Source organism: Engystomops pustulosus, chromosome 3, assembly GCF_040894005.1.
Source record: "Engystomops pustulosus chromosome 3, aEngPut4.maternal, whole genome shotgun sequence".
In the NCBI taxonomy this organism is placed as follows: Eukaryota; Metazoa; Chordata; class Amphibia; order Anura; family Leptodactylidae; genus Engystomops; species Engystomops pustulosus.
Window position 1 is genome coordinate 203,970,494 of NC_092413.1, and position 25,361 is coordinate 203,995,854.

Genomic DNA, 25,361 nt, shown 5'->3' on the forward strand with positions numbered 1-25,361 from the left:
CACATTTCCATCCAGTAAAGTTTTCTAATTATTTTGTGCCGTTTTACTCAATACTGTAATTATCTGGAACTAGTTTCTGTCTAAATGTTGTATTATTTTGTCACTTTTCTGGTGCAGGTAGTGTCACTTTCAGTCACTCGTATCTAGACCATGCCTAACCAGGGGTGTGAGATTTGGGGGGTGCAGTCAAGCCTGGGCCCAGGAGCTTTAGGGTGGTGGCACACGTGCTGTTTTGGCTGTGTTTGCAATGGTAACGGCTGCGATTGGGAATGAGCCTCCGGTTTGCATTAGTTTAATGCAAAACACCGGCGGCTCGTTCCCGATCGCAGTCGGTGCCAGTGGGTGCGGCTTGGTCTGCGTTTGCAAACGCGGCCAAAACGGCATGTGTGCCACCACCCTTAGGCCGCGGTTACACGTACCGCTAGGCATCTGTTCATAACGTGACGCTAGCGCACAGAGGGAGGCCCTCGGCCTGAACGCACATGCGTTTCCAGGAAAACGCATGCGATTGATAAGCCGATTGCATGTGTTTCTCTGGAAACGCATGTGCTTTCGGACCGAGGACCTCCCCTGTGCACTAGCGTCGCGTTATGAACGGATGCCTAGCGTTACGTATGACCGCGGCCTTAGGAAGCCCATCTGTTGTATGTTCCCCATTTGAAGAGACCTGCACTGTAAACTATAAATTATAGTTAAGGTCCTGAAACAGATTTTGCATTGTGGTCCCCATTACCCTGGGACTGTGGTCATCTTCTTATATTTGTTGTCTTTGTTACGTTATTATGTTGTTTGTTATGTTGTTTGTTTGCTGTTATGTTTGTGTCCCTGGTTTATCATGATGGATTCTGTTGGTAGTTTTTTTGAACAAGACTTTTTCGGCACTTACAGAAGTTTTCCTTTCACTTTTGTTCTGTTTTCTGCTAAAAAAGAAACTTTCTGTTCTGCTGCCCAATCGCTGCGCAGCGCATTGCAGAACACATGGCGACATATTGTAATAAACAGGGACTGTATATGAGACTGCCCGCACACTCCCTTCCTGCAGATACTGACCCCCATCTTATAAAGTCTTACGTGAAAGTTTCTGTTCTCTAGATCTTTTGCCCCGGAGCAGACACTCCCATCCCAAATTCTTCTGCCAGTATCTCCCCTCCCCCCTCGCCTGCAGGTTCTCTATATTTGGAATGTGAATCCTGCAGCTGAGAAAGAAGAGTGTCACGAAGGTGAGATTGGGAACTGACAGCTGACGCGGAAGTTATGGATCTGTTGTTCGCTGTTATCAGCCGCTTCACACTAGGGTGACGCTTATCTTTCATTGATCTTCTACGGGATGACACTTGTGTGTCATGGGAATAAGGATACAGACAGAGTGACAGACAAGGGGTCACCACCCGTGTCCATGTTAATGGAAATCCATAGCTGCATTATGGTGAAGCCTGAACCCAAGAGCTGACAATTTGTTTACCCATGTGTATAGTGGATTACCTTCACAAATGGGAATGCAGGCCCGGGCTTGAGCGGTATCTCTTCATTCTTCTGCTGATACTCCACATACTTCTCCACGCCTTCGTCTTCGTACATCTGCCTCTCACTGACCATGTTGAACAGGACCCGTGATGACACGGCGATGGTTATGGCGTTCTGCGGTTTGGGCTGTGGAGGTGAAGCGGAGAGTTGTGATGCGGGATCTTATGACCGTGCGGCGGAGTATTGCTGAGACTTGTGGTACTCACCAGCTTAGGCTTCTTCTTGGGTGCGATGCTGTCGTAGAAGGCCTTGGCGGCCTGGGTGTCGTGCTGGCCCTCTGCTTCAGCAGCTGCGGCAGGTGATGCCTGGGTCGTGTCCGGAGATGCTCCGCTCATTGTGTCGCTTCTCTTCTGGACGTCAGTAGCCCGGGGATCCTTTACTAGCAGCTTCCTGGCGCTGTGTCTTCAGCTGTAGAAGTAAATAATGGATGAGACGGATCAGAGGGAGCCGGCAGTTTACTATACAGAGTTAGGACACTTCCTTGTCACTTACGTAAAAAGACAAGACAGGGATAGGAAGCTGAACCAACGCCCTCCGCTCTATGACTCACCCTGGGAGGGAGGGGTTAATGGGCTAAGGGAGGCGAAACTCAGCCCCTACACATACCAGGCACTTAGGCGGGTGCTGCTCGCCCCTCCTGTGTACTACTCCATACAATACACACCCCATACTGTGCGGGTGCTCGCCCCTCCTGTGTACTACTGCATACAATACACACCCCATACTGTGCGGGTGCTCGCCCCTCCTAATACTAATACACAATGGACATCACTGCTGTTCCATGGATGTAGCAGAGCTGAAGTTGTCATATACTGTACATAGAGAATACCCATAGGACTGTGGCCTTCAACCTATAACTTTCTGGCTGTTGCAAAACTACAACCCCCAGCATCCCCTACTGTGTTGCCAATTCACCTTCAGTCCCATGTAAAACAATAACACACAAAAGTTATTATAACATTTAATATGCCTGGAATCGGTTCTATGGTCTCATCTACTCATCTGTGTAATAGTATTTGCTTACATCTACAATTCGTCCAATCTGACTACCGCTATTCGTATCTCTTTTATATTGTCTGGTCAATAAAGCTTTGTTGACACATAACATATAACACCCCTCCCAATGTATAGGCAAGGGGGTAGTTGCGAATAAGGCCCTCTATCTGTCAGGATCCATCTGGTGCGCCTGCGCAACTCACCCAAGGGATAATGTAGGGAGAGCTCAGGTAATCTGCAGCTGTAGCTTCTGCCTGGAAAGGCAATAGTTAAGTGGGTGTAAGATGTTATCCAATTATGTGGCTGTATTGTAAACTGGAGTGTGATTGGAGAGGTGCTACCACCTGACCAGGGGGAGTATAAAACCCCTGTGCTGTGGGAGCACATGGTCCAGACCTCATGGTCAGCACTCTTAGCACATGGACTGAGTGCAGAAAGAGACAGTGGGGCACATCGGTCCCTGCGCAATCCCTGCGGTGCGTTGTCAGACAAGGATGAAGTCTGCCGCAATCCACGTAGATTGTGCGCCCGATATCCTGCATTTGTCGCTTCCCTCGCTCAGGTCCATCAGAGTTTACCTTCTTCTTCCTGGTGCATGTAAGTTCTTGGCTTGCGACACAATTTTGAATTTTAAATCCCGTGCTCAGTCCGAATCCGTCGGATCGTCTGACTGCCCGCCCCCCGATTTCTGTCGCATGTAAGCCGGCACCAATGTGCCAAAATCCGATCGCGTGTGACACAATCCCCTTCTAAATGCGGCGCACATCGGAAAACGTCGGCAGATACTTAGTAAATCAACCCCAGTGTTCGGCACACCTTTAGTACTAACACAGAACCCAATCCCAGGACCAGCGTCCGGAGACTCCACTCCAGAGCTGCAGCTTCCACAGTCTGGACACAGCTCCATCTCCATTCTCCCAGTCTGCATCTACTACCAGGCTGGTGCGCTATTCCTGAGGACCACTCTCCATGACCACTCCAGTAATCCGAATCTGCTGTGAGACCGTTTAGGCCCGTTGCCTGCTACCTGTTCAATAAAGAACTGTGAGTTAATTTGCACAACGTTGCCTCCGCCTGATCCCTGTATGTGGCTGTTACCCCATGGGCCTCCCCATCCATCTACCAGGGACTCATCCTACAGACACTCAGGGGTTGTCTCAGGGAGAACCAGTACATCAGCCTCTCCCTCCATATTTCTTGCACACACCACCTGCTGGAGACCTGACAGGCTGTAGGACAGCCCTCCGGTTCCCCATACCAAGCACCGTGAGACACTAGCATGCCTAGGCCGCAACTGCCAGCCACTCCGGTACTGCGGGCCCCGGCTGCCTCCAGGCCCCAAGAAAAGACTAGGCCCCGGTGGGGGAAGTTGCAATAGACTCTGCAGTCACACATCTTACAGCCCCAGCTCTGGTACAAGAAGCTTCATGGTGAAAGTAGCAATAGATTATGTAACCAGGATGGAAAATATTTGCACAACTAAATATATCTCCAGAGTTATATCCAGAGTTAGAGTGGATAATAAGAAAAACATGGCATCAAAAGCGCCACATCTGTCTAGGTATGGTATTGCAGCTGACATTGATTCAAGTAAACTGTAATACCGCTCACCTCCTGTAGACAGGTGGGGCACTGTTTCTAGGGAAAAAAACTGTCGTAAATTACTGGTTTTTAATATTCCCCCAAAATGGGAATTCACGGAGCTGCTCGCCAGATTTTGGAGCATCCTATAACTAGTTTTCTTCATAAAGGAGTCCCAAAAAAAAGGGGAGGGCAGTAACTCCAAGCATCTTATAGCAGTCCCTGAATGGGAGGTGGCAGGGACTCCCGGCATCATATAGGAGCCCCTGAAGATGGGGGTGCAGGTACACCCAACAATTTATAGGAGTCCTTAAAGGGGAGGAGACAGGGTTTCCCAGCATCTTATTAGAGTCCCTGAAGGGGAATTGACAGGGCATTTAGGAGTCCCTGAAAAGGGGGGGGGGGGGCAGGGCCTCCTAACATTATATATAACTGTGATGCAGGGAGTCCAGTTAGAGTTTGGGAAATGTGACTGCTATAAAAACATAATGGGGCTCATTTACTAAGGGTTGCGCTGCTTACTTTTTTCTGTGAACTCTGGTGACCAGGTAAGTAAATGCGCCCCAATATCCCCCACAGTGCTCCCATAAAACTAGACATGATAGCCTAAGCCAGTGATGGGGAGTGCCCAACCTACAACCGAAACCTACTTTAATGTTTCAATCGTATTGCCGCCCTGAGGACACCAATACAATAGAAAGAAGATGGAGAAATTTGGATTATAGCTTCATTCCAGGGTCCCCTGAGGAGGAAGGGGATCCAGAGCAGGAGCTCCAACAATAAATAGCAGCTTCATATAAGAAAGGAAATTTCATTTCTAGAATTCCCTCTTTTATGTGAGAACTAATGCGCTTATTTACAAAAAAAAACTCATCTAAAGTCTTGTGAAAAAGAGCAGAGAAGAGTCATTTTTACCGGAGATGAGTCAAGCTTAGAGGCTGGAGGGGAACAATCACATCAGACGCTAATATCTTTGAGTTGTATAGTACATAGAAACATGTTCCTGGTGTCATATTAATAATAATATCTGTGCTCTACAGAACCAGAGATGCAGGCAGTTGGGAATATGAGCTGGAAATAAAGATCCAGTTACTATATTTTTTACATACAGAATATGTTCTGTATTCTGTAGCAGAACCACAAGCCTGATGCAATCTGAAAGATGAGATTCTTATATCAGCAGAATGTTTTCAGGTGCTATAGGGCAGTACTGTGACTCAGTGGTTAGCACTACAGCCTTGAAGCGCTGGGGTCCTGGGTTCAAGTCCCATACAGGTCAACATCTGCAAAGAGTTTGTATGTTCTCTCTGTGTTTGCGTGGGTTTCCTCCGGGTCCTCCGGTTTCCCCCCACACTCCAAAAACTTACTGGTAGGTTGATTAGATTGTGAGCCCCATTGGGGACAGGGACCGATTTGGCAAACTCTGTGCAGCGCTGCGTAATCTGTGTGTGCTATATAAATAAATGAATTATTATTATTAATATAGAACAATAAGGGCATCAGATGTGACAAAATCCCTGCAGCTTCTAAACATGACTTATCTCAGGAAAAATATGACTCTTCTCAGCTTATTTTCACCAGATGTTAGCTGATATTTTTTTTATAAGTAACTGGGTGAGATTTCTCAAAAGCAGGAATCTAGAATGGACATTTCATACTCTACCTGAGGGAGCTGGTAATTTAATGGGGTAAAATCTGGTGACTTGTAAGTCATAGGGGGGTCATTACGCAGCAAAAAGGTGCAAAAACAACAACGGCAATGGGAAAAAATGATAAATGACCCCCATAATGTCCGATAATAATGGCATAATTCCCCAAACCATAATGCTCTATAATGACATCAATAGGGTTAATAATCATAGGGGCACATTCCTTCACAGACTCTGAGAATTGCATCCTTTACCCCCTCTATGCCAAGTGGGCGTGGAAGGAGCGGTGCCACGCTGTGCAGTGGGCCGGCTTTGGACGTTACTGCTCTACGCCTGCGCACTGTCTATAGCCCGCGGCTCTCCAGGATTTGGCGCTACATATACTACCCCCATTATACCAGTGAGTGTCATGATGTCAGCCATACTTCAAGTCTACAGGCCTTATAAAAAGGTCCCATAATACCAGCAAAAGGATCAAGTGATAATGTCCTCTGATGGAGCCCATGGGAAACTTCTCCTCGCTATCACATTACATCCCATAATACTAACTATAGTGTCCCAGATAATGTGCCCTATAATGTCATTGGGTCTTTTTGTCCCCCAATATTGCACAATGGGGCGCATTTATCATACAGGTGCTGGACATTTACCATACGTATAATGCTATAATGGCCACCTACCAGATCTAGCAGGAGGCTCCGCCCTCTGGATAAATTCCGGTGGGCGTCAGGCCGGCGCCATTTTGGCGAGCCACTTCTACTATAGGACGGACCTGCCATAGAATTGCACCCTCAATGGACGCAGTGCGCAGATGTGAGCAGGGGCGGACTGGGAAATTAAAGTGGCCCTGGAAAAAGTGGCCCCCGTGTTGTGGGTTGGTCCAAATTCTCAGAGGATGGAGTAAACATAAGTAGGCAGGGTCAGAATATAAACCACAGCCATGTTTGTGGTAGGTTAGCTCATGCACAAATGCAATTATATGATATGATTTTAATATAAACTATTATATTCTGCATCAGCTTAGGTGAAAATTATGATTATGAGGTTCTGCAGCAGCTGAAGTGTCTATTATGAAATTCTACAGCAGCTGAGGTGAGAGTTATAAGGTTCTGCAACAGTCAAGGCGTGTTATATGATGATCTGCAACAGCTGAGCTGTGTATTATGAGTTCTGCAGCAGCCGAGGTGTGTATTATGTGGTTCTGCAGCAGCTGGGGCAAGTATTATGAGGTTCTGCAGCAGCTGAGGTGCCTAGTATGATGTTCTGTAGCAGCTGAGGTGTGTATTATGAGGTTATGCAGCAGCTGAGGTTTGTATGTTAAGGTTCTGCAGCAGCTGAGGTGTGTAGTATGATGTTCTGCAGCAGCTGAGGTGTGTATTATGATGTTATGCAACAGCTGAGGTTTGTATGTTGAGGTTCTGCAGCAGCTGTGGTGAGTAGTATGAGGTTCTGCAGCAGCTGAGGTGTGTATTATGATGTTATGCAGCAGCTGAGGTTTGTATGTTGAGGTCCTACAGTAGCTGTGGTGAGTAGTATGAGGTTCTGCAGCAGCTGAGGTGTGTATTATGATGTTCTGCAGCAGCTGAGGTGTGTATTATGATGTTCTGCAGCAGCTGAGGTGTGTATTATGATGTTATGCAGCAGCTGAGGTTTGTATGTTGAGGTTCTGCAGCAGCTGAGATGTGTAGTATGATGTTCTGCAGCAGCTGAGGTGTGTATTATGATGTTCTGCAGCAGCTGAGGTTTGTATGTTGAGGTTCTACAGCAGCTGTGGTGAGTAGTATGAGGTTCTGCAGCAGCTGAGGTGTGTATTATGATGTTCTGCAGCAGCTGAGGTGTGTATAATGATGTTCTGCAGCAGCTGAGGTGTGTATTATGATGTTATGCAGCAGCTGAGGTTTGTATGTTAAGGTTCTGCAGCAGCTGAGGTGTGTATTATGATGTTATGCAGCAGCTGAGGTTTGTATGTTGAGGTTCTGCAGCAGCTGAGATGTGTAGTATGATGTTCTGCAGCAGCTGAGGTGTGTATTATGATGTTATGCAGCAGCTGAGGTTTGTATGTTGAGGTTCTACAGCAGCTGTGGTGAGTAGTATGAGGTTCTGCAGCAGCTGAGGTGTGTATTATGATGTTCTGCAGCAGCTGAGGTGTGTATTATGATGTTCTGCAGCAGCTGAGGTGTATATTATGATGTTCTGCAGCAGTGAGGTGTGTATGTTAAGGTTCTGCCGCAGCTCGTGTGTTAAAGGACACCTGTCATCAGGTCTGTGTCTCTTGTCCTGTCACCTCTACCTTTTGGAGCTGCTCACAAGGATCCATCCCAGCCTTTATCTAGTCAATTCATACATTAATCATTGTAAAATCATATTTTCTTTATTATGTAAATGAGGCTGGTCACATGGAGGGAGGCAGTGATGTCACCCCTGTTCCCCCTCCCCTCTCCTCCCCCTGCTCATGTCTGTGTGTAATGTATAGTAAAGCATTGCTGGTGTCTGTGCTGCATCTGCTGACATGCTGCATCCTCCTAATACACAGAGACACAGACATCAGCTACACAAGTACCTGACATGTTCTGCTATAACATGGCTGCATGGAGCTGCTGTATCTCTCCTACACACACACAGGCTGCAGGGGGCGCCAGCACCAGGAAGCACATCATTATACAGTCTCACATCATTATACAGGCAGTCAGTCATGTGTATAGGAGTATCTCATACACAGGCTGTAGGGGGCGTCAGCACCAGGAAGCACATCATTATACAGCATCACATCATTATACAGGCAGTCAGTCATGTGTATAGGAGTATCTCATACACAGGCTGCAGGGGGCACCAGCACCAGGAAGCACATCATTATACAGCCTCACATCATTATACAGGCTGTCAGTCATGCACTGGGGGTGTGGCTGTGCCTCCCACTCATGAATAGAGTGGACAGCTTGAATATGCTAATGCTTCATTGGACATTTCACAGGTCATTTGCATACAGCTTTAGGACCTCATTGCTTAGGTTTACAGGCATGTAGAGGGACAATGAAGGGATAGAGGCAATGCTCTCTAATGGCAGTTTATGAAAATCTATTTAGATTAGGGGGGTTATTTTGCCTGACGGGTTCTCTTTAAATTGTTTTCAGTGACATAACTGATAGTTATAAGTGTATTAGTGACATAAGGCATGGTAAACAAGTGCACACTAAGGTGACACTACCATACACAGTCTAAATGACGCTAACCATGTTACTTACAGATTACACCCCTAAGGGCCGTAACATCTTTTTTTTGTGCAATACTTTAAAAACTTTTACAGCATTTTTTTCTGACACATAAGGATAGTCACATTAATTAATAGTAATTAATTTTAAAGCAAATTTTTTTTTTTGTTTTGTAGGGGTTAAAGTTACAAAAACTGGAGAAAAATGTACTAAAAATGTAAACATGCTATTTCACTTTTAAAATGAACTCAAAATGACCATTGTAAATGAATTCCCTAGTATGGGACGGTCGTTTTGATATAGAATATGTATAGTCTGTGGTAATGTTTTTTATCGTGTAAAGAGTGAACTTTTTTATTTTATTAGGAAATAGTAATGTTTATTTCAAAATATATGTTAATATTTTGTGTGTGTGTTTACTTTATATGTCCCCCAGGGGATCATAAAAGACCCCTGGGGGGGGGGGGCATTTCCATAGTTTTGTGTTCTTACATGTTTTTCTTAGGGTGATGGCAGACACGTTTTTGGTCTGTTTTTAAGCAGTCCGCCAAAAGCGCATGCGTTTTTGACCATTTTGAATTAAGATAATTGGTCAAACTTGTCAGAACCGATGCAATTTTTTAATCGCATGCGTTTTTCAACGGACTGCTTAAAAACGGGCCAAAAACGCGTTCAAACACCACATGTGCCATCACCCTTAAATGAAAATGACCCCCTGTTGGGGCAGATGTCTGGGGCAGAGCTGTACTGGGCCTGATTAGACCCAGCAGCTCTGCTTAACCCTTGCATACCTGACGATCATACGACCACCAGGTCTACAGACCTAGAAGCAGCGCTGCCTCTGCTATTCCCTGCATAGCGTTACTTTGCCGCTAGGAAGTGAAGAAAGGAGAAGGCAGAATTTGTAATAAACCGCTTCTACCTTCTCCCCAGCCAAGCAGCCGCAGAATCGATCCCAAGAAACTGCAGCCATGATGAAAGTTATTTTTTTTACAAACCATCTCTGGATGCTGCTTATTTCTTTGGTTAAGATTGAGAGAGAGAGGAAGATATGGGAAAGATAGATGATAGACAGGAGATAAATAGAGATAATATAAGTAGTTAGAGATACTGACAGCTGGTTCTGTATGTATCTTTTATAGGCAGCAGGCCCAGACTTAGGCCGGCGCCACACAGGGCGCTTTTGTCTGCGTTTGCAAACGCAAACGCAGACAAAGTCGCGCCCACCGGGGCGGGCCTCGGCCCGATCGCATCGGTGTTTCTATGGAAACGCCTGCGATCGGGAACGAGACGCCGGTGTTTCGCGTTAAATTAACACGAAACACCGGCGTCTCGTTCCCGATCGCAGGCGTTTCCATAGAAACGCCGATGCGATCGGACCGAGGCCCGCCCCGGTGGGCGCGACTTTGTCTGCGTTTGCGTTTGCAAACGCAGACAAAAGCGCCCTGTGTGGCGCCGGCCATACAGCTTTATGGTGGCACTCACAGGCAGGAAGCATTTATCAGCTGCACACTGTGCTCAGAATTTGTGTTCCTGCTGCTCTTGTGTCCCCCCTCCCCTCAGCCAGATCCCGACTACCAGTGTAAGGTATATCCACAGAGCTGACCCCTGCTGACTGCTGCTCCACCACCAATCAGGGAGGGCTCTGCACAGGGGGCGGGGCTCTGAAGGGGGCCGGGCTCTGCAAGGGGACGGGGCTCTTCTCCCTCTGCCATGCTGCCAGCCTCATTTGTGTGATTCGGCCACAGAGGGGACCGGCCCACAAGGAACTTCCCCGGCAGATTGTATAGCCAGTCCACCCCTGGATGTGAGGAATTGGCGCCCCATGCTGCTATCAATTTCCTCCCTTACGCCACCTCCAAGCTAAGAAGGGTGTTAAAATGGGGTGTCCGCCGGATAAGTGGGCTCTATAGAGCGCTGCCGCCCAGTGTCGTTATCCGTAGACCAGAGCTTTTAGATAAATCTGCCTGGTGTTGGGGGGGGGGTCTGGGGCCCCATCATCGAGGAATTATGGGCCCAATTATCATACTCTAGCGCTAAGTGCACCACATAAATGTGCCCCATAATACCTGAAATCATAACGCCCCATAGTGCCAGTAATAGTTCCCTCCCACACTGACTCTCTATTACATTTCATCACTGAATACACATTTACATATTTCGATTTCAGACTAAATGAACTTCTAAGTTCCCACCAAAAAGTCAAAAGTTGAAGACACCGGCACCTTCCCAGCGGACGCCATCTGTCGTTGGCTTTGGTCTTGATAGGATGACCTAATGTTGGCTTAGAGAAGTTTATCACTCGCTTCTCCCATTCCCAAATCAGAAGATTTATTTTAGTCCTGGGTGAGGAAAACATGCCAAGGCCCTTGCCTCATAGCTCGTAAGAGGCCTTGACAAATTGAAGCCACTTAACTTTATCTCGCTGGAGTCCCATAGTGGCCGCGCAAACCTCGGCATTCATCCTAACAATTTGGTCTGAGCGAGTTCTTACATACCTTCTAAGATATCAGGATTCAGGCTTTACGCTGCCTCTTTCATCATTCCTGCTCAACAATATCATTTGTTTTTTTAACTGATTTAATAGGCTTTCTGGCGCACGGATTGTCTCAAAAACTTTCTACCTGGACCCGGATCTGGAGGCCTCTCTATAGGGGAGAGAACATATTATCAGGATCGCTACACAAGATTGTACAATGATGTGAACCCCCTGACCCCCAGCCTGTTCATACTTTGGCAAGAAAATGTCATTAAAAATGTTTTTATATAACTGGAATTTTACTTGTTTATTAACAAAAAGAAAAAAAAAAGGAAAGTCAGTAAGGAATATCATAGAGCATTCAGCTACGGAGAGTATCTACAGGGGGTCTGACACTGCTGCACTGTGATAGATAGATTTATAGATAGAGTTTTATATACTATTTTTGGAGGACCTGAAGCCCGGCCCTGGTTAGCATGCACCCAGTTTTTCTTTTTCTATTTCTGTGCTGCTTAGATCTTTTTGTAGATAGATAGATAGATACGATAGATGATCGGTAAGAGATAGATAAATAGATAAATGGATGGATATGTGATAGATAGATAGATAGATAGATAGATAGATAGATAGATAGATAGATAGATAGATATGAGATAGATAGATAGATAGGAGATAGATATGTGATAGATAGATAGATAGATAGATAGATAGATAGATAGGAGATAGATAGATAGATAGATAGATAGATAGATAGATAGATAGGATATAGATAGATAGATATGAGATAGATAGATATATATGTGATAGATAGATAGATAGATAGATAGGAGATAGATAGATAGATAGATAGATAGATATACAGATAGATAGATAGATATGAGATATATAGATAGATATGAGATAGATAGATAGATAGATAGATAGATAGATAGATATACTCCTATAGCCCTGTAAACCCCTGCACACCACTCCATCACTCTGCGCCCCATGTCCCCCATCCCCATCCTCTAGGTCAGTGATGGCTAACCTATGGCACGGGTGCCAGAGGTGGCACTCAGAGCCCTTTCTGTGGGCACTCAGGCCATCACCAGAGATGTATCTTCCTGCAGTCCCAGACAGCCCAGGACTTGCTGTGCACATAGCTATTTTAAAGTGGCAGTGCTACCTGGGACTATTTTCTGCTTTATTGGTGTCCTCGCTGCTGGTATCAATGAAAACTGTGACAGAGAAGGGAATATAAATCACAAATTAAATTTCTGTGTTGGCACTTTGCAATAAATAAGTGGGTCTTTGTTGAGGTTTGGGCACTCGGTCTCTAAAAGGTTCGCCATCACTGCTCTAGGTACTTTAGCAATTCTAATTTTCATTTTGTCCTGCCAATAAAGCTTCTTGTAATGCACCCCCAATCACTCCCTGGCCACGCCCCAAATTTTAGCCATATTATAATAATAAAAATCATCTCAATTAAAAAAAAAAAAATAATCCTCTATGGGATTTGAACCTAGAACCTGCAGTGTCCATGTACTATAATGTCACATTGTCTCAACCCACTGAGCTATAACCTCTGTGATTATCAAGGATTACAATTTTAGTAACTAAGAACTACTGACTACTGTTACACTGTGACACAGATTTACTGCCTTGGTATATAGGGAGGGATCTTCTCAGAGATTATTGTAATTATTGAGACTATTATTATTATTATGGAGATGATTATTATTATTATGGAGATGATTATTATTATTATGGAGATGATTATTATTATTTTTACTATTATTAATAATCGTCTCCATAATAATAAAAATAATACAATTTATAATAATAATAATAATAGTCTCAATAATTACAATAATAACCTCTGAGAAGATCCCTCTCTATATATCAGTGCAGTAAGTCTGTGTCACAGTGTAACAGTAGCTCTATATCACTGGGCTTATAGCTCAGTTAGTTTAGCTCCTGTCTCTAGTGCAGAGGGTCCCAGGTTCGAACCTCAGCCTGGGCAAAACTTTATTTAATTTAATTAAATAAAGAGCTTGTGTCTGGGGAAGCCCTGGAGACCATATATGGACAGATACTGATCTGACCTGATGACGTGGCCCCTGCTCTCTCCACTAAGCCTGACACTTCTCTGAAAAGGATTCCCTCCCGATGTCTGCTCTGGGGAACCCTAGGAGATGCAGTGACCATATATGGACAGATGCTGATCTGAGCTGATGACGTGGCCCCTGCTCTCCGCTAAGCCGACACTTCTCTGAAAAGGATTCCCTGCCCGATGTCTGCTCTGGGGAACCCTAGGAGATGCAGTGACCATATATGGACAGATGCTGATCTGAAGTTGATGACGTGGTCCCTGCTCTCCGCTAAGCCTGACACTTCTCTGAAAAGGATTCCCTCCCGATGTCTGCTCTGGGGAACCCTAGGAGATGCAGTGACCATATATGGACAGATGCTGATCTGACCTGATGACGTGGTCCCTGCTCTCTCCGCTAAGCCCGACACTTCTCTGAAAAGGATTCCCTCCCGATGTCTGCTCTGGGGAACCCTAGGAGATGCAGTGACCATATATGGACAGATGCTGATCTGAGCTGATGACGTGGTCCCTGCTCTCCGCTAAGCCGACACTTCTCTGAAAAGGATTCCTTCCCGATGTCTGTTGCTGCCATTCTGTACTATCAGTTCTGGCTTTCAAAGTATTTACTATGGGGACACAGCAGCGGGACCTGGGGAGAAAATCCGTGACAATCTCATAGCTGCCCGTGACGCGGGGCAGAGGTAAGAAAAATGGGACTTTCCCGGCAAAATCGGGACGGTTGGGAGCTATGGATAATATACAATCACCAGGCCTAGCACGGGCACCTTGTCCTGATAAGCAGTACACCATGTTGCCAGGTAACCAGGCCTGCAGGGCACACTGCCATCACACAATCACCTGTACTTTACCTGGTGACTGTGCTGTGCTCCAAGGCTGACAAGGACCTGTTTCTTTGCCTGGTGATGACAGTCAATGGTAAAGGCCAGAGGAGCCACATATAAGGCTTAAAGACCACATTCTGATGTGACAATACTTCTCAATCACTTAGAGGAGAGGCCCAGGTTGTACCAAGTAATAATGTCACCCCCTCCGCTTAGACTCGCTAGTCGCGAGAGTGGGGGTCCTGTTGATGGACAGACATGCTCCCTGACACATTATTCACTATCTATGAAAGTACTGGAAATGAGCTGGCTATCTCTTGCCTGCAGCAATGTGTGAGAACAGGAAACCCAAGTGGTAGGATCCCCACAGGTCAGATTGTTATCCCCTATCCCTTGGAAAATGGATAACAATGCATCTTGGCACCTGGGTATTTTAAAGGAGTATTCTCAGCTAGGCATTTGCATTTAGTTTAATTCATCTTCCCTACTTATACATTTCTTCAATTGCAGATTATTAAAAAAAATGTGTGTGAAGATAATTTCACATAAATGTCACCATGTTGTCGCCATGGGACACTCTCTGACCCTTCAATTATGCACCTGAATTCAAGATAACATGTCATTCCTCATCAGGGAAGAATAAAATTGTCACGGGTGCTCCTGCGAATCACGAACCGGGTCGCAGCCGCACCCGTGCCCCTCTCCGCGCCGCCCCCGCACTGCCTGCATCACTCACCTCTCCACGTTCCTGGTCCCATCCCGTCTTCCCAGCACACGCATCCCCATCTACTAGGCGCTCATAAATTTAAAGGGCCAGTGCACCGCTAATTGGTGCTGGCCACTTCCCGGAATTTGATAAAAGCCGGCTTCTCCCAGCATACCCCGGCGGATCTTCGTGCTATATATATAAGGGAAAGCTACTACCCTTGCAATATTCCTGTGTATTGACCTCCCATTGTGACCCCGGACCTGTTCCCGTTTATGCTCCTCCGCTGCCAGCCCTGACCTTCTGCTCTGCCACTGACCCTGAGCCTCTGCTGCCTGCCTTGACCTCCTGCCTGTCTGTGACCACGAACTTGCCTTCTGACTCTGTAGCTCCGTGGACAAAGTCGCACCTGTGGAGCAACCTGGTGGTAATCTCCAAAAACAATTGAAACAGAGGTGGAATGGTATCCCGTAATCCTCTATATCAGTGATGGCGAACCTTTTAGCGTCCGAGTGCCCAAACTGAACCCAAAACCCCCCTGATTTGTCGCGAGGTGCCAACCAAAAATTAAAGCAGTAACTTATTGCTCCCTGTTCAACAATTTCCAATTGGCTTCCTGAGGACAGCAAGTAAGACAGTAGTAAGATGGAAAATTTGCATCATTTTAGCTTTTCCAGTGTCCCTGTGCACACAGAGAATTGTGGGGCCAGCAGGAGTTCCTCCAAAGATAATTCGGCCCTGTCTAGTCATTCTCCCTCTTCCTACAGTCCCAAGTAGCAAAGTAAGTATCAAAATACGACTGAAAGCAGCATCTTTTAAGTCGCTTGGAACTGCAGGAAGATTCTTTGAGTTCTGTCTGGTGCGCTAGGGCGATGGCCCGTGTGCCCACAGAAAGGGCTCTGAGTGCCGCCTCTGGCACCAGTGCCATAGGTTCGCCATCACTGCTCTATATGAAATAATTTAAATTTAAAGAATAACTGTAACTGGTAATAGATATACAAAACCTACTCAAAGAAAAAAAAACTGATTTGCACAGAAAAATTTACTGTAAAGCATAAGACAAAAAAATGTATTTAGGTATTTTTAGTAAAATCATACAATGAGAATAAAATACATAGAACAGACAGTTTGACGCTGAGAGGGAATCAGCTGGTGCTGGGGAAGAGATCTAAAAACATCAAGGAGGCATGAAAAGTAGAGAGGTATTTTGTAACTAAATGAATGGAATCAGTCTAATGTGCCAGCAAAGGAAATAATAGTATAATAGCAATAGTACACAATGAGGTCATGTGTGACAAGAAAAAATCCTGTGGCAAGTTCAGTCTAACAATTACCTAGGCACCAGGAGTACACAGCCTCCAAGATGGATGGACACCCCGACGCGCATTTCGGCACGCTGCCTTCGTCAAGGGGTCTTGATTTGACTAAAAATACCTAAATTAAGTTTTTTGTCTTATGCTTTACAGTACATTTTTCTGTGCAAATCTGTTTTTTTCTTTGAGTAGGTTTTGAACAACCTGGTGGTTCCAGGCAGCAGCAAGTCCAACCAGTGGCGGGCCCTAGTGAAAACCAGGTTCAACTTATATTCCGGTCCCAGGTGTTGGCTTGTGTCATCATCTGTGGTGGTCCAGGGGGTCCACTAGCCCTGAAGCCCGACAAAACTCAAGATCCACGTCACAAAAGAGGTCATGAATGAGTAGAAAGAAGCCTCTAAAATTTTCACAGGGAACTTTACCCACTGCCCATTATGGTCTAGGGTCTTCTAAACTCTTCCATGTCCTGTGATTGTCAAGCAAAACTTCCGAGATTGAAGTCGAGGGTCAACTTTTTTGTTAATCAGTTCAAAACGCTTCCTTCTCTAGTGGACGATATATCATCCACAACAGCCTTGTGCATATCAGGACATCATTTATAATAGGAAGTTGGGCTTCATCTGTAGATTGCGTCATTAACCTGGTGGATCGGCCCCGGTGTTCGGGCCAAACATCACGTCAATGGTGGAGCCATGTACATGATATGATCAATGCAGAATATGTGTTTCCAGAGCAAAGATACAGATAAACTCTGGCTTTATCCTTCCTTGTATTCCTCAGAGTCATTTTGACTTTCTTTTCATTATCAATTGTTTTGTTTTTGTCCTAAAAAGAGCCAAACCTTGTGATCGTGGTTCTGATGTTGTGATGGAAGGTAAAAGATCTCTCTCAACCTTTATTATTATTTGGTCTTTTTCTATCTTAAAATGTTATCATTAGACTGATTTTTCATATTTTTGGATACCTGGGTACAATGTTTAACATAACAAATTCATGTTTATTTTACATCAAATTAAGCAATTTTATCTGTTTTTGCTCAAGTTTAAAGTCTGTTTTGTAAATTTGTACATCGTGTATATCTTAGTAGGGATTATGACTCTTCGTGACTTGTCCTACTAAGGTTACACAATAGATCTCGTATCAGAGGAACAGGAGGGATATGACGTTTGGGGTTTGGAGAATTGAGTGGAGATTGTGACCGATAGAGAAAAGATTAAATGGTTGATGTTTTAGGGCAGATCATCCAGAAAGCAAAACTTAAAGGGGTTGAACCAAGTTTACAAGTTATTCCCTATCGAAAAGGTTAGGGGAAAACAAGCTGATTGCTGGGAACACCCCCGATCATGAGAACTGGGACAACAACAGACTATGGGGCAGATTTACTTACCCTGCCCATTCGCGATCCAGCGGCGCGTTCTGTGCGGTGGATCCGGGTCTTCCGGCGATTCACTAAGGTAGTTCCTCCGCCGTCCACCAGATGTCGCTGCTGCGCTGAAGTTCCCCTAGGTCCGCCGGAATGCACGAGCCTATACCTGGTGAAGGTAAGCGCGAGTCCCGCGACACATTTTTTTTAAAAAATGCGGCGGTTTTTCCCAATCCGTCGGGTTTTCTTTCTTCCAGGCCCCCCGATTTCCGTCGCGTGCATTCCGGCACGATGCGCCACAATCCGATTGCGTGCGGCAAAATCCCGAGGCAATACAGGGGAAATCGGCGCAAATCGGAAATATTCGGATAACACACCGGGAAAACGTGAATCGGGCCCTTAGTAAATGACCCCCTATGTAACAAAAGACGGCGGCACTTACCAATACGATCCGATTCGGTATTCAAAGCGAAAACACAGGGAGGTACAATACTACAACAGCCAGGATTGTGATACATGTGCCACTATGAAATGTAATATGCAGTGGATTTTCGATGCACAAATCCTCAAGGATGGCTCAGCACAGTGGCTCAGTGGTTAGCACTACAGCCTTGCATGGCTGGGGGTTTTGGATCAAGTCCCATCCAGATCAACATTTGCAGAGAGTTTGTATGTTCTGTCCTTGTTTGTGTGGGTTACCTCCGGGTCCACCAGTTTCCTCCCACACTCCAAAACATACTGGTAGGTTGAATAGATTGTGAGTCCCATTGGGGACAGGGACCGATTTGGCAAGTTCTGTGCAGCGCTGCGTAATCTGTTTGTGCTATATAAAAATAATAGTTAATTATTATTATTTAGGAAAACCTGTTGCATTTCCCAAAGTGTCAAATAGCTGTGCATCACAGGGAACATTTCCGGGTTTCTGTCTTGGTAAAATTTGAACCACAAAAGGAGGTTCTTTCACCCATTAATTGCTGCGTATTCACATCTTTCATTTTCAGCTTAATTTCTGGTACAATGGGGGTCATTTACTAAGGGCCCGATTCACGTTTTCCGAATATTTCCGATTTGCGCCGATTTTCCCTGAATTGCCCAGGGATTTTGGCGCACGCGATCGGATTGTGGCGCATCGGCGCTGGCATGCAAGCAACGGAAATTGGGGGGTGTGGTCGAACGAAAACCCGACGGATTCGGAAAAACCTCCGCATTTAAAAAAAAAATGTGTCGCGAAAATTGCACTTAACTTCACTCAGCCCGTCTCGGTGTATTCCAGTGCGTTCTGATGCTCTTCAGCGCAGCAGCGCCACCTGGTGACCTGGTGGACGGTGGAGGAACTGCCTTAGTGAATCCCGACCGGACCCGAATCCAGGGTAGAGAACGCACCGCTGGATCGCGAATGGGCCGGGTAAGTAAATCTGCCCCATTGGATCACCCTGTACATTAATTTCAATGATAACTTTGTAATGCTTCACTCCACCTCCGGGAGTGCTGTAGGAATGCTTAACACTTATTGCCAGGATCGCTGAGGGTCCTAGCAGCGGGAGATGATTTTACATAGACCTTTTTTTATAACAAATAAAGAATTTGAAGAAGTTTCTCCAAGAATTATATCCAAGTATAGAAGCTCTTGTACAGATTGTAGTAGTAAAGCTTATAGGCTAAAAGATATCTAGGGAATTCCATAAGATTTCACATCTCACATTTTACCCTTCTGAATACCCCTTAATTTCATCCAATCATCCTAACTGGTTCTGTATAATTGCCCACATTACACCCTAAATGATACACTTCAAGCCTAACCGCTCAATTCCCAGAACAATTTTACTTAAGAATATGGGATTTTGAGATATTCCGGAATATTTGCTGATGGAGGGCGGCGGCGGTGTTGATGGTTATTGCAGACCCATAGAGTAAATCCTGGGAAAATTTGTGAAAGAAAGCTCCCAAATGACAGCTGAAGAACAGGCGTCCATGTAAATGAAAGCAGTGTGGGCCCCGCGGGTTTATTTGCTCTATCACTGTCGTGACAATTTCGTTACATAAGACCTTTCAAAGTGGACCGGCTCTTGTTTCCATTTCCAATCTAGCGTTAAACAAGCCTTCATCTTCCAGAAAGCTCAATGCCTTAAAAAATAAATCACCTCTACCTCTGCGACTGCCAAGTTAAATAGCTCCAGTTTCTGGCAATTATGTAATTTCCAGATTTGTTACAATGACAATTGCTGATAAGTCAATCGTCAAGGAGAGAAACGTTCCAGACCCCCGACCTTTATTAGTTTGTCCTTCACTGTTGTATGGAAAAATAATCTTTTTTTCGTCTCTTTCGTTATTTTTTTTTTTTGCCCTTTCATCATAACGGCTCGGCTCTGGGTAACGTCAAAGCTAACTGTTTAGGAGAAAAAAAAAATTATAAAATAACATATAGAAGAGCTATAGCATTAAAACGCCTTGACTTCTCAAGATCTCCGAAGGAGTCGTTGGCTATACAGCACCAGATGTTACAAGATGGTTTAAATCATTCCGTCGTAATGTGGGTTGTAGCGTCTTCTGTTTGCTTCTGCTTCTTCCCTTAGGCCACATATACTGGACCTTTACAAAGCTGTCAACTTTTCTTTTTCTAGTAGCTTCTCTGCAACTGTGCCCTATCTAAGGAAGCTTCCTCCACTTGAAAGATGCCCCATCAAAAAGTTTCCAAGATCCTGTGAAGGTTTTTCTTTGCGTTTGCAGTCTTTGGCCTTGGCTGGTCTTGTTTCACCTGCCCCAACTTACATTATTACCTTACTCATTGAGCCATATTTCTGGTTCTGACCTCGGCCTATCTCCTGGCACAAGCTGATAGAAGATGATTTGAATCCCGTCAGTAGTAATGTGGGTTGGAGCGTTGTTCCTTGCTTCTTCTCTATAAAGCTATATATATATTTCTGTTTCCAGGAGATTCCCTGCAATTGTGGTCTATCTAAGGAAGCTTTCCTTACTAGAAGATGCCTAATCAAAGTTTCCGAGATTCTATGAGGTTTTTCTTTGTTTCTGCTGTGTTTGACCTTGGTTCTGCTGGTTAGCCAATCTGTTCCTATTTCACCGGCCCCAACTTACAGTATTTACCTCACTCATTAATCCATATTTCTAGCCATGACCTTGGGCCTATCTCCTGGCTCCAGATGGCAGAAGATAGTTTGAATCCTGTGGATATGTCATTATGTGGATTGCTTCTTGCTTCATCTCGAGGGGCTTCTGTTTTTGACGTTTGGCTACATATAATGGACCTTTACAAAGCTGTAAAACGTTTCTGGTTTCAGTAGCCTTCCTTAAGCTGTGGCCTATCTAAGGAAGCATCCTCTACTGGAAGATCAAAAGGTTTCCAAGATGATGTGAAGGTTCTTCTCTATTGTTTCTATGTTTGACCTTGGCTGGTTAGTTGACCTGTTTCACCTGCCCCAACTAGCGGTGTTATCTTATACATTGAGCCATATTTCTGGATCTTACCTCGGCCAATCTCCTGGCACCAGATGTTAGAAAATGGTTTAACATCAAGAAAATTGATATATAGATGGTATCTTACGTGATTATAGACTGGCTATCATATACCCACATAGGACAAACATATGTTGGAGGTGCAAAGGGGATATAGGCTTCTTATTACAAGTATGGTGGTTTTGTGACCCTGTGAAAACCCTTTGGAATTTAATCCATAAAAAACTAACAGAAATCATACCATATCATATTCCCTGGGGCCCAGAAGTAGCCCTCTTATCATATGGACTAGAAGAATTGCCCTCCTCCCACCTTACCACTATTATGCATTTTCTCAAGTCCACAAGAAACCTAATAGCCAAAAACTGGAACTCAACTATACTACCCTCTATCCAACAGATACTATATGTTGTCCAAAATAACTACAATTTAGAATCTCTATTAGCAAACCACAAAGGAAACAAAAATTAATTTGCAAATAAGTGGGCGGACTGGACAAATTATGTCTCCAAGCATCATTTGTAATACTATTTTAATTCTATTATATATGTTGTACCACTCCTCAACAAATACCATTATTGTATACCAAACTACAGGCACCGTTACTTTTCAATTTCTTATGTTTTTATATGTTCATATTGCATATGCAGCATATCATATGTCAGCAATGTATTATGTTTTACAATGTCATAATATTCAATATGATACACATATGCGCTGTCCCTTGTATTAAATTTTGAAAACCAAATAAAAATAAAGTTACAAAAAAAAGGACATCCACAACCAAGATTAAACTTCTTATACCCTGGTTTTTAAGAGATAAAGTCTTTAATAATTATGCAAATGAGGAGCTCCTCAGGTTCAATGAGCCTGGAGCCCCTCGGGTTCATTTGCATAATTTTTAAACCTTCTCTTCATAAAAACAAGGTCCTAAGAAGCTAAAAGAAGAGCGGATCCTGTCAGAGGGGGCAGACACCTGTATGTTAGTGTGCTTGGTTTACAATCCTTTATCCTTGATGACCTTTAAGATTTTGGTTCCTTCCTCTGGGGAAAGATTACATCAACGAGGACTGATAGGGATTGGCTGGTGACTTTCTTGGTGTAGGAACACTGATGCTTTATATTCACAAAGTCAACAGGAGAACTAATACAGAGGACACGTTACAAGACGGGCAATTGGTGTTGATGACTTACAAAATTGACGAAACGTGACAGCAGTATCCCATTGGCACTGCTTTTACTCATTAGATATATATTTTTTTAATTTATGTTAAAGTACAGTGGGGGCAAAAGGCAAATGGATTAAGATAGACTCTGAGCGTTGTGTCCTTCATGTCTACATAATATCATTAGACAGTCAGGCTGCATAACATCAATAGACACAGAACAAAAGCAGGTTACAATAGCAAAACAATAGCCGGACTCAAAGTTGTCATGATGGGCCATGTTTCCAGTGTGCGCTGAATCACTTCCTGAGGGAGGCAGTTCTGAGGGACGCACACATTGTTATAATTATGGCCGTCCCTGGAGGAGCCGACCAAATCACACACACAAAGAAAATAGAGAATTCCTGCGCACATCAAAATGGAGATCACGTTACATACACAATGCAGAAGCCATGACATGCCGATACATCACCCGAGAGCTGGAAAGAGAAGAAAGGAAACGTCTGGGACCTAATACACCTGCTCGGTTATGAACCATAATATATTTAATATAAATCGCTCTTCCTTCCACAAGAAGCCTAAATTTCCGTCTTCCATATTTATTGCTGTGTTGTACCAAAAATAAAAATGACAAAGTCAGTAAAGTTTCGGGAGAACTACGTTATTTTTAACTCTTAATTTCTAAGTTTTTGGCTTAAAACTACATTACCAACCACATTAACTTGATGCCACCCAACAGCCACAAGGGTTTTCTGAGATTAGCAAAGCTGGGCCAAAGTGATTATGGGGGTACAGTATATTTCATAAACAATAAGTGACCCATTACTTTCCTTATAAATCACACATTGCTCCAGTACTATTGGTAGCCCCCCATTGCTCGGCCTAGAGCAATGGCATCTCCAACTCGGCACATGTAGAAGTTTGAAAAAGTTATTGGGGCACATTTACTTATTGGGGCACATTTACTTACTTGGGGCGCATTGTCTGACCATCATGCACTGTGCCGCGATTCACTAAGATCGTGCGCCCAATATCCTGCATGTGCAGCTTCCCCGCTCAGGTCTGCCGGAGTTCACCATCTTCTTCCTGGTGCATGTAAGTGATTGGGCTTGCAACACAATTTGAAAGTTAAATCTCGCGCTCAGTCCGAATCAGTCGGATTATTCGTGGGACGCCCCCGATTTCTGTCGCATGAAAGTCAGCGCAGCTGTGCCCCAATCCGATCGCACGTGACACAATCCCAGCGCAAACCCCTGTTAAATACCTGTCAACGCTGTGCAAATCCCGAAAACCGATGAAAGTGTGTTCCGCTAACCGCTAGTTAATAACCCCCATTGTCATCAGAATATGACAAAACAAAGAAAACATTTTTTATGTGCAAAAATGTTAAATTTGTCACAACAAAATACAGGCAGTCCCCGACTTACGGCGCATGCGCAGTCCACTTCCTGGTTTCGTAGCGCTGCTTGACATGCTGCGCGTCCTCATTGGGCGGGCGGGTCCACCTCCTGGTTTCGTAGCGCTGCTTGACGTGCTGCGCGTCCTCATTGGGCGGGCGGGTGATGACGGGTTTCCTTGGGCGGAGCTAAAGACTGGCGCCGCCATGGAGGTGACGGGGAGCACAATGGAGGTGACGGGGATCCGCTGCCGATGTATACAGTAAGTAATTGCCGGCAGTATCGCGGGGTACAGGTAACTAAGGAAGCGTTCGCTGGTGTTCCGACTTACATACAAATTCAACTTAAGTACAACCCTCGAGTCCCTATCTTGTACGTAACCCGGGGACTGCCTGTAATACCTATCTTCGTGAAAGATAGATAGATAGATAGATAGATAGATGTGCCATTTGGAGCACAAAGTGAAAGTTTTAAAAAGAAAAGAACCCACAAGAAAATGGCACAAATGCTTTTTTTGTCAATTTCTCTCCCTTTGGAATTTGTTTCCACCTTGCCTGAAAATTGCATACAATATTAAATACTGACACCAAGAAGTACAATTTGACACAAAAGATAATCCCTCATATATCTTTGTGATCGGAAAAATAAGAAAGTTATAGATTTTTAAAAGAGAGGAACAAAAGACTAAAAATTTAAGCAGGCAACACCGACAAGGTAGTGCCGCTAGGAAGTACAATTGGTCCTGTAGAAAACAAGCCCTCATTTTGCTTTATAAATGGGAAAATAAAAAGTTATGGGCCACATTTATCACTTGTTTTTTCTGTTGTTTTTGTGCCTTTTCGTTTAGGCGCACCGTTTTTGCACCATTTTTGCGATTAAACGCCAAACTAGCCGCGCAGCAGAAATAAGCAGCTTTCCCTCATCTATCTTACCAATCCAGATGTTTTGCTGCGCCTAATGATATTCATCACTTGCAACATTTTCGTTTAGGCGCAAAAACGGGCGCAAAAACACTCCAGCCCGAAGGTGGCGTTATCTGAGAAGAAAGCACTGAGCCCCTTTGCAGAACAGCTCATTTCTATCAGCAAAGCTCAGCCAGACACTGGAACATATAATAGATACATTAGATACATTACAGACACTACATACACTGCAGCCACTAGAACAGTGATTTTCAACCTGTGTGCCGCGGCACACTAGTGTGCCGCGACACAAGGTTGAGTGTGCCGCGGGGGAAAGTTCCCCCGAACTAAGCTGCCCCAGTGTCGAGCTGCCGCCGCGCCCCCATATTTCTGCGCCCATACTTACCTCCAAGCCCCGCGTCGGCGATCCGCCCATCTTCTGTAGCTCCTGCACCGCGCGGCCCATGTCACGTGACTGACGCGACCTGACGTCAGGTCGCGTAAGTCACGTGACCAGAGGCGCGCGGTGCAGGAGCTACAGAAGGTGAGCGGATCGCCATTAGGAGTGAAGGTACGCGGAAGAAGACATCAAGGGTAAGTATATAGGGTTATTATTTGTATAGGGAAGGCAGCTAGGGTCTTTTTTTATTAGTAAAGGGAGGCTGGGGCTTTTTATTTGTTAAGGGAGGCCT

The 25,361-nt window shown here is 44.8% G+C and overlaps 1 protein-coding gene across 2 annotated transcripts in view; it reads right to left on the reverse strand.

Annotated features, from left to right (window-relative positions):
• Nucleotides 1–14,478, reverse strand: part of NT5C1B (5'-nucleotidase, cytosolic IB) — a 34,347-nt gene extending 19,869 nt beyond the window's left edge. The window contains exons 1-4 of one of the 2 annotated variants that reach the window (XM_072143625.1): nt 14,379–14,478; nt 11,458–11,607; nt 1,731–1,932; nt 1,483–1,650 (exon numbers count right to left, since the gene is read on the reverse strand). In XM_072143625.1, coding sequence (XP_071999726.1) covers nt 1,483–1,650; nt 1,731–1,859 — 297 coding nt within the window. In that variant the 5' untranslated portion in view covers nt 1,860–1,932; nt 11,458–11,607; nt 14,379–14,478. Of the gene's footprint in view, nt 1–1,482; nt 1,651–1,730; nt 1,933–11,457; nt 11,608–14,281; nt 14,299–14,378 lie in introns of those variants that run through there. The other variant, XM_072143626.1, reaches the window with a different exon arrangement.
• Nucleotides 14,479–25,361: the final 10,883 nt, after the last annotated feature.